General features: G+C 28.9%; 1 protein-coding gene across 1 annotated transcript; it reads right to left on the bottom strand.

Annotated features, from left to right (window-relative positions):
- Positions 1-1,035: 1,035 nt before the first annotated feature.
- LOC129299267 (protein GLUTAMINE DUMPER 3-like) lies at positions 1,036-2,391 on the bottom strand. The gene has a single exon (XM_054937729.1). The coding sequence runs from the start codon at positions 2,232-2,234 to the stop codon at positions 1,710-1,712; it is 525 nt and encodes a 174-aa protein (XP_054793704.1). The 5' UTR covers positions 2,235-2,391; the 3' UTR covers positions 1,036-1,709.
- Between the last annotated feature and the right edge of the window lie 7,643 nt (positions 2,392-10,034).

The following is a 10,034-nucleotide window of genomic DNA, read 5'->3' as shown; positions in this document are numbered from 1 at the left end:
TAGAATTTCCCTTATGAAATGAGTTTCAAACTGAAGATTGGGGGGGGAGTATGGGAATTGAAATGCAACTTACTGTAAACCAAACTTCATATTAAACTGTCAAAATAGTAAATAGTCAATGGTTTTATGTAGTTGAATTGGGGCCAGCTAGATTAAAATAATATAATTTAATTAAAATATAAAAAATTCATATACAACTTCTACAAGAGCATTAATTCACTAGTAAATGAAAAAAATAATGTATAAACCACATACAATTTAACAAAACAGAGCTACTAAAGTGTAAATCCAACAAGCTGCTAATTTTTTAAAATTTAAAACAATTTCGTTTTAGGCTTAACAAAAGCCAAAAAAATAAATAAATAAAACTTAACCTGTTTCACTTTTGCCCAAAACTCTTCACCAGACTGGTTCATTAATCTGACCCACCAATATGGATTGGGGCAACTGGTTTGGATTTATTTATAAAATAAAAAAATAATATTTATTTTAAATTTATTTATAAGACATCTCAATAAATATTATATATAATTTATCTTTTTATTTCTATTAAATATTAAAAATATTACTAAAAATTAAATTATTTTATTTTTAAAATATATATATTTAATGAGAATGAAGTTAAAAACTTATTAAATTTATTAATAAATTATTAAAATTTAATTTTTTTAATTTTGATAAAAATGCTAAAAAAAATAACTTGTAATTATAGAATCAAAGAGAATGATTATTTAAAAGCGTTGTTGGGAAGTGAGCTTCCTAGCCTGTGGCTCGCCAGTAGCACCATGGCACTCAAACGCAGTAAGAATTGTCGTTTTATCATCATTCTGGGACCCCCCAGCGACATGCATTAAAGTTTAAAGCCTGACAATTCCATACCCTTCATTCCCCTTATTCTATCCTAACGCTTTATAGAGCACCATCATTATTATTATTATTATTATTGTTTTTGTTGTTAGCCAGCCAAATAATAAGCTATCCCCTCAAATTATTCAATAAACCAAGCTTCTTTTTATCATGCTCTACAACAATCCAGGGACAAGGAAATTGATTCATCCAGCATAAGGTTCATATTTAATTTTTACCTCCTGAAATTACATCATCAACTTAATGAGCATCAAAGAAGTCAAGCTCGTTTCTTCATGTGTATAGCGCTCAGAGAAACCCAGAAAATTGAAGACTACAATAAATAAATAAAAAAGAAAAAATAAAAGAAACTTTGCTTCAACAGTTTCATCTCGCCGCATCAGAAACAGATTTACACGTACCCTCCACGTATACATCGATCCCTAATCTGGCAATCCCACGACCCACAGATTCACAGAAAACAGATGTCAAAGTTCTAGCTTCTTTTTTAACTTTTCTCATACGTATCCATCTCTCAAAGTCTTCAAATCTCATCCCATTCTGATTTAAAAACAAAAAACAAAAAACAAAAGCAAAAACACTGAACCAGATTTCGATTTCAGCTCAATTGAATTTACGGCCCCCGAATTGATTAATTATCACTAGACATTTAAGGAAGAGAATTGGATGTATATGATATGTCTATCTCTGATTCTGCACCACCCAATCACTCAACATGCAAGCTCGTTCATACCCGCGCCAAACTGACTGAATATAAAGGTCAGGGGAAAAAAATATCTCTGTGTCACGAGCTTCTTCGAGGAAGCTTAAAAGAGAAAGAAAATCAGAGACAGGAAGAAGATCTAATGGCTCTGGTCATGTGAGGTTTCTGGGGTAGTTCCCCTGTTCTCGCTCTGTACCTGATCGTGGCCGCTGATTTCCTCTGGTTTCACAGTGGTCTCTCCCGTATGGAGTTCAGATTTAGCGTTCTTGTCGCAGGAACAGCAAGTGGTGGTGTTGTCCCCGAAGGAAGATGACCGGCTCGACCACATCGGAGTGGCTAAGAATGTCGGCTTCTCCTGTCCGGCCATGATCACCAGGATTTTCTCCTCGTAAGGAATCGGAGTTTTTTGGGTTTGGTCGTCGAGTTTGGAGTCGCCGGCCTCGAGGTTTCGCTCGCCGTCACCGTCGCCTTCGAGGTAGCCGGAGAGCTTCCAGTAAGAGCAGGCGAGGATTAAGAGGGCAAAAGCGATGAGGCCCAGCATGGCCGCTAAGCCGCCGAACAAGTACGGGACCGGAGAATGCCACGGCGAGTGGAGTGGCTGCGCTTGCGACGCGGGGGGTTTGGCTGAGTCGTCTACGGGGTCGCTGTAAGCCGCTGCCGCCATTAATTCCGTTCGAGAGAGAGAAGAAGAGCAAGAATTAATTAAGAACTAAGGAAATGGCGATACAAAAGAAAGAATTGGATTGGGAAGTGAACGAGGGGTTGGAAAAGGTATATATAGAGACCAGAAAGAGTGGATCGAGACAGGCTTGGCTCGTACAAGGACACATTCAATATCTCTAATAAATAATTGGCCGTATTTTATAGGCGGATTTTAATTGTGTGTGTGTGTGTGTGTGTGTGTGAATGTATTTTTTTTGCAATAGTAAATAAAATAATGGTATATATACTTTGTATGTAAATATAAATCTGCATCAAGCTGTGTAATCTTGAATTATTTTTATCACTTATTTTTTGGCCAGCAATTATTTTTATCTTCTCTTTTTTGAAATAACTGCATAATTTTGGATCGTGAGATATATATTTTTAACCATTTGATTTTGATTTTGATTTTATTTTCTTTTTTATACGCATTTTCAATTATATACAATTAATTTTCTGGGTTATAATTTGTATACAATTTAGCTCACTCCACTTGGTCGGGTCAAGCTTGTTGTTGTTGTATAATTTGTATATAATTTAATCTAATTGAAGTGGATTTGATGAATACAGCATCACTTGTTTTATGTGTATATTTGAGAACTAAAACCTTGGAAGGTAATTCAAAGTATGTGTTTTATTCAGGGAGATTTGCAAGTCAGAAAATATAAATTTTTTAAATAAATTGGATATAATATAGTCCCTTCATTTAAAAATATAAGACATTTTTTTAAAAATTGAATGTTAAAAAATGTAAAATATTTTTAATCTTTGAAGGTGTAATCATTACCTTTTTTTTAGTGTTCATAAATAACTTTATATTTATTGTAAAGTATTTTATAGAGGTAAATATAAAAAGATAAAATTAATTAAAAAATAAATAATTACTTTATTGAGAGTGAAATTCGATATATTTTTTAATGGATAGAGTAATAGACAAAAAATTAATTTAATAAATGAAAAAGGTCTAAGTATTTTTAACAAAAAAATGAAAAAGAGAATCATATTTATTTTTATGTAATAATATTTAAACACATCTTCTTGCTTCTCACCTCCCATCCAAAGTTGGGAGAAATTACAATAACGACAAAACTTTTTCAATGAGTATCTAATGCAATGATATTTTAAGATTAACTTAAGACTCCTAATTAAATATGAGGTTGGCAGATATAAAGATTTAATTTAGCCATACAATGCAAAGAGTGATATCTATTGTATCTTTTTAATTGTTGAATTTAAATTCCCAATTATTTTGGATGAGAAGGAAATGGGGCCCGGGAGGAATTGGAAGAGTGGGTTAGGCAAACAAAAGAGCCTTATTTTTCCGAAAGGCAAAAGGCAGCGTTGCGTTGTTGCGTGAGTTGTGGGACTAATAACGTGTTTGGATGCTCAAGTAAAGGATTCATCAATGCAGTAAAGTGAAGCGCACTCAGGGGCAAATTAGTCACATCAAATCTCTCCCTCGGCCGCAGGGCAAGAAAGAAAATGGGGCAATTATTATAAAGCCTCATGGAATAAAGGAAAATGCAGCAGATTCCTAAGAAAATGCCAAAATATCTCTAGACTCCCAAATTTCTTGTATTTAAATAAATTTTCATGCTCAGCCACCAAAATAACAACTTTGTGTATGAAAATTCATTTACATGGGATTTGGAATATGGAACTTCAAGGATATTTTAATCTTTAGTGGGATTTATTGTGTTTTCATTCCTTTAGTGGGATTTTATAGTAAATCACAAAAAATAATAATAATGATAATAAGAGGGGAAATTACATGTAAGTCTTAAATAAAAAATTAATTTTTATTATCAAATTCCTATAGACTAATTTGTTATTACTTTCACTCGTGAGATGTCACGCGTGTCCCTTGTTTTTGAATAACTGATCATGACTATTGTCAACTATTAAACATTCAAGGAAAATAAAAATTTAAAAAATATTTTTATTAAAATGTTAATATTTCAATATTTTCAAGTGAAGTATGATATATTTATTTATAAGTTTAAGAAGTTTACTTGTAAATTTATAAAATTTAACTTGGACTAAATATTAAAATATTAGATATTATAAGAAGTTGACTTGTAAATGCAACTATGTAAGAAACTTGAAAATTTTAAAAATTTACAAATTATCTGACAAATTAGTACGACTACTGGTCAATACTGGTCCAAAAAATAAGTCCAAAAACATTTGTATTGTTCCACGTGAAAAATTAATTATGATCAAATTTGAAAGTGTTTTTATAAATTCATCAATTTTATTTATAAATAAGTCTCTTGATCCTAATTAACTCATTCATGATTTTTTTGCAACAAAATTTCACTTGGGCTTGTTTTGGATTTATAATCCCTTTGGAGACATTTATCTATAAATGTAGGCCTTAGCCATCTACTTCCTACCGTGCAACTATGGTACAACCCCGCAACCTTCCAATCATGTCACTACCACCTTTTGTTTTAGCTTCACTTCATATGTTTTTATAATACAATAATAAAATAAGCTTGGGTTTTTTTTAATGTAGCAATCGTTTTCCTTATTTAATAATATTTGATTTATATGAAATATTAATAAAATAAGCTTAATTTTTACAAAATTTGGAATGAATTATATTTTTCTTGTTTTAAAATTAAACTAAACTTCATTTTTGTCTAGAAAGTAGTTTTAGAGAAGTTATAAATATTTTTTAAAAATTAGGAAACAATGAAGTGTATAATTTTTAAAATTGGTGTAATATTTGTCATTTTTTACAGTCAATATTAAGTCAACGCTGGGTTAAAAAATTCTTCCCACACTAACAGACTTAACACTAATAATTAAAAAGAAAATAATATTACAAGGATTTTGAAATATATCATGCTACATTGTTTCATAATTTTAGACACTAATAATTATAGAGATACTTTTAAGATAAAAAAAAATCTACTTAAATCCTTTTAAATAAGTTGTATGATTTCCGACCCCTTTCTCTATATATTTCATTTGTCTAGAGACATTTCTCTTCGTGTCGTTCTCGCGAGAGACATAAAGAGGGTCATACCATTCATAAACCATCTCCGATCATAATATAAGGGCCGGTTGATGAAATTTGTTTTTGTATTAAATATAAGATTTTAATTAAAATCCTTTTAAACTATCTCAATTGATTGCACATGGTAAAAAGGGATTTCCATCCATACAAGAATTTTTCATGACGTGCATGATTAAATAGAGTATTCCGGTGAAACTATGACACATTTTTTGTAAACAAAGAACTAACATAATTAATTTTTTAATACCAATAAATTAGTTTTCTGACTTCTATCTTTTGAATTGAAGGAAGCAAAGGTGAAAAGAGGGGGGATTGATAGGAGCCATGGCCCCACCTAACCTTTTTTTTTTAATAAAATGTAAGTGTTATATATTTTTGGCTCTTTTAAGTTAGCACATTATAAAAATTATAAAATACTAGATAAAATTCTCATTTTAATTTTATATGTAGTCTTTTACATATGTATAAAATAATTATTGTACTAGCTTAAAAATATGGTTGTCACAGGATCTATCCATTTTTGACAAGATAATGCTATACATACTCTTAAAGTATTGATATTATTTTATAATTATTATTAACAAACTTTGTTAAGTATTACAATAAAAATTTTAAGATATATTGAATGATATGTGTTTGATATCTATTATAAAATTACTTATTCAAAAGTTAAGAGGTTTAGTGAAGATGTTTAAAAAAATTACTTTTTTTAAAATAATAAAGTTATTAAAATTTATGATATGAATGGTTTTTATGCTAATATAATTTAATCTTATTGATATAAAAATTTTATTATAGTTGTGCATTATTAATGTTTTGATATATTTGTTTACCATAATTATCAATAATTAAAAATTAAATAATAAATTTAATAAGCAAGTAATATAGCTTATTACATTGAACAGGACTTTAAATTTTAATAATGTATTTAAATCATTTAATGCTCATGCGGGATGATAAAATTTTTATCAATTAATAAAATTCATATTAAGAAGGAAATCGTTATAATATTTATTATAGATATAATGACTAATGATTTTACACCATAAAAAATTGATGAACAAAACTTAATATATATATATATATATATATAATTGCATGTGCAAAATTAAATATAAACTATATATGTTAAAATATTTATATTATGTCAGTAGTATATATATTTAAATTTTTTTAATTATTATAAATACTTGTGATCTCGACTTCTTTTAATAAAAATTTATAACCCCGCACTTGGAAGAAAGTATTATGAATAATATATTTTCATTTCAATACATTATTTTTAGTAAGGTAATTAAATTAAATTAAAAGAATATAAAATATTTTAAAATTGAATCAAAACTCAGCCGACTGGCGCTGACACTGTATCAAGCAGCCTTTGGTGGTCGGGAATGGTCAAGTTTGCCTTAAAAAGCGACAAATTTATATGCAACATAACATCATAATTTGGTAGGTGGTTTCTTTTATGGGCGCTTAAAAGCAAAGCTAATGTAATGAAAATAAAATTAAAGCCATGGTTAAGAGCTTGTTTGGATTAACATTTATTAAACTACAATTTTATATAAATTATAGTTTGCAAATTGAAGTTGGGTTAATAACAGTCAATTATTGTAATGTAGTTTATGTTTGAATACGCTCGAAAAGTTAATTTAACAAGCTGAAACTTAATTATTTGAATGATGTAGTTATAAAAAACAGATTTAAATGTATAATAACTGAAAAAGATATGAGCTGATAAAAAAAACCCAAAAGAGACATAAGTTATATGCCTCTCTCGTACACATATAAGTATGCACAGTTTGATATTTTGTAATTAAACTGTGAGAAACCAAACATAAATAAAATATTTTATTAATCCTTACTAATTCATGAGGTATATTGACTTGGATTTTCAAACGATTAGTAAAACAAAAACAAAATTTTCTCATCAAATTTCGGCCCTCCTTTTCTCTTCATCTCCGCTCCTATCTCTTTTAATTTGCCTCGGCATTCACATAGTCGTAAAAATAAGAGAAATATATGTATGCATGTGTGCGTATTTTTGGCTAAGAGAGAGAAATATGTTGTTATTATTAGGGGGGATGAATCTTACGTACAAGGCTCTTAGTTAATTAGTTAGTTAATTAATTAACTAGCTGGATAATTATCAGTGGTTATGACTTATGAGCAGTAGTATTACTGTAACTAAAAATGAAAAGATGCTGTATTACTATTAACACAATTAATGTTTCTTTCATTCCATCATTACATCCTCATCTGCTTTCATTCTCATCAGTAATTAGTTTACCCGCTAATAATTTACGTGTATCGCTGTACCTCATCATTAATGTCCAGTCCTTTTTAGGGACAATTATCAATAATAAGTAATTTTTGATCATATTACCTAATAAAGTATCTCTATCAGTGCATTTTTTTCCACTTTAAATACTCCTATATTTTAATAATACACACCACATTTTTTTTTACTCGATCACAATGCTCCCAAAAAAAGCGTCCCTCTTTGGGACCAAGTACAACCAAGCCTCACTTTCTCTGGGAAAAAAAAAAAGAAAAGAAAAGAAAGAAAAGAAAAAGCCTCACTTTGGGTGCGTATGCGTTGGTACTTAATATTGTCTTGTAGTAGTAAATTATAATCCTCTTAATTACAAGTCTCAACTAAGAAAACACTGAAATCAAATAAATGTGTACAGAAAATTAAAAAAGTGTGTACTTTTTTATCAAGACAGGTAATTTTGATCCTATAAAGGAGAATTGTAGGGAAAATATTTTAATTACACTTATAATTTCGCAATAAAACTTATAATTGAGGGCACGATAGATTAATCTAAAAGGAAGGTATTTTTATATAGTTATATATGTTTTACCAATAATACTTATAATTAAATGAAGACATGTATTTTTTTATATTATGTGTTCTATAGAAAACTTGTATTATTAATATTGTCAGTTTAAAATCCAACTGCTCTGATTTGATTGAATACAAAATATAAGCAACTATATAAATTAAGCATTTATATAAGTTTTCCCCCAATTTAAAAATTGAGATTTATAATTGAAACACATGTATGTAAGTGGTTTTCCAAGGAATAACTTCTTAATATTTATCAATATCTGTTGGACTGTGCATGATTCATGACGCTAAGATTTAATAATAAATAAAATTTAAAACAATAAGGATTCCTTCGAGTTAACTTTTTTTAATCAAGTGCTAATCCTAATTCTGATGTCCTAAATATTTATACAAATATTCATGGAGATACTAACAAACAAGGATCCTCCTGAAACCTGATTTGCTCCTTCCAACAAAGCGTTGCGCTATTAGGAATATTTTATTTTTACCCGAAAGTGGATTCCTCCATCATAGATGCTGGAAGTGTGTCTAATCCGTAAAATTTATTTATCAATTCCAACACTTATGATGTCGCGGCTCTATTTTAAAAGAACAAAAAAGGCACTCTCAATAGAGTTGGCACTATATGAATTGGCCCTAATAACTGATTATAATGGTTGGGTTGAATTTGAAAAACAAAAAACCTAAATTAAAAAAGGATTAGGTTGAATTAAAAAAACTTAACTCAGATAAAAAATATTTTTTAAAATTATATAATTGGGTAAACTTTATGAACTGACTTTGATGGGTTAGTCTTAAACGTTGACCTATTTAATTTATATTATTTTTTAAAAATAAAAAAATTATAAGCATAAATCATATTGAATATGACTTACTTAAATTGAATCAATTATATACAATACAAATATTATAAATTATTATTTTTGTATATATAAAATAAATCATGAAAAAAATATTAAATTGAAACTCATCATTTATACATATTTTTAAAAAAAATAATAAAAAATAAATTAAAAATGAGTTGACAGATTAGTCCACTGAACTTGCCAATACTCAAAGATTAGGTTGCATTAAAATTTTTTTAATTTATATAAAAATAAATTAAATCTAATTCAACCTATACTTCTCACAATGTTCGGATTTTTATTTCCAGCTCTGCTCACAGGTTACGTGATGGGGTACCTTGTACAGTTGTACCCGTACGCCTAGTGTAGAATAGGACCTAGTGGCGTCATGCTTTATTAGGTTGGGGCCCATTTCCTTAGGGAAAAATTCCAAGATGCCATGTAGCGTTCAGATTTAATTCTTACGCGTGGGCCTCTCGCCTCGTGATACATTTAATATTTTTTTGGCCAACCCGCGTGATACATTTAATCACACACAAGAATTTTAATTGTATAATATTATACTATAATTATAATTATATACGTGTATGGAAATACTCTCGAGCTTCATCTTAATTAAGACGGCTCAATGATTAATACCGTGATTTTCGGCCATTAATTCCGAGATTATGTTTAGTATGGTATTTGTTTATTTATAAATAATAAAATAACATTTTACATTTTTCTTATTTTTATATCGGTGAGAATTTCAGTTCTTGATTTTTACATTAGATTGGAAAATGAGACCTTGCATGTAAAAAAAAAAAAAACAAGAAATAATGAGTTATTTCGATGTGGAATGATTTAATTCTGGATGAGCATACAAAATTATCCAACATGTGGATTACACACTTGCGCAGTTATGGATCACGTAACACATGCACAAACACGCACGAACCAAGTGTGTTTCTTGGATTGAAAATTCAGTATGATTGTGCATATCCTTACAGTTATTTGGATTGGATAGACTTTAATTAAACCATATTATTATTATTATTATTT

This window comes from Prosopis cineraria, unplaced genomic scaffold (genome assembly GCF_029017545.1).
Source record: "Prosopis cineraria cultivar Desert tree isolate PC_DT_omini unplaced genomic scaffold, ASM2901754v1 PC1103, whole genome shotgun sequence".
In the NCBI taxonomy this organism is placed as follows: Eukaryota; Viridiplantae; Streptophyta; class Magnoliopsida; order Fabales; family Fabaceae; genus Prosopis; species Prosopis cineraria.
Note: the sequence above shows the minus strand (reverse complement) of the source record. Positions and strands in the feature narration are given on the sequence as shown.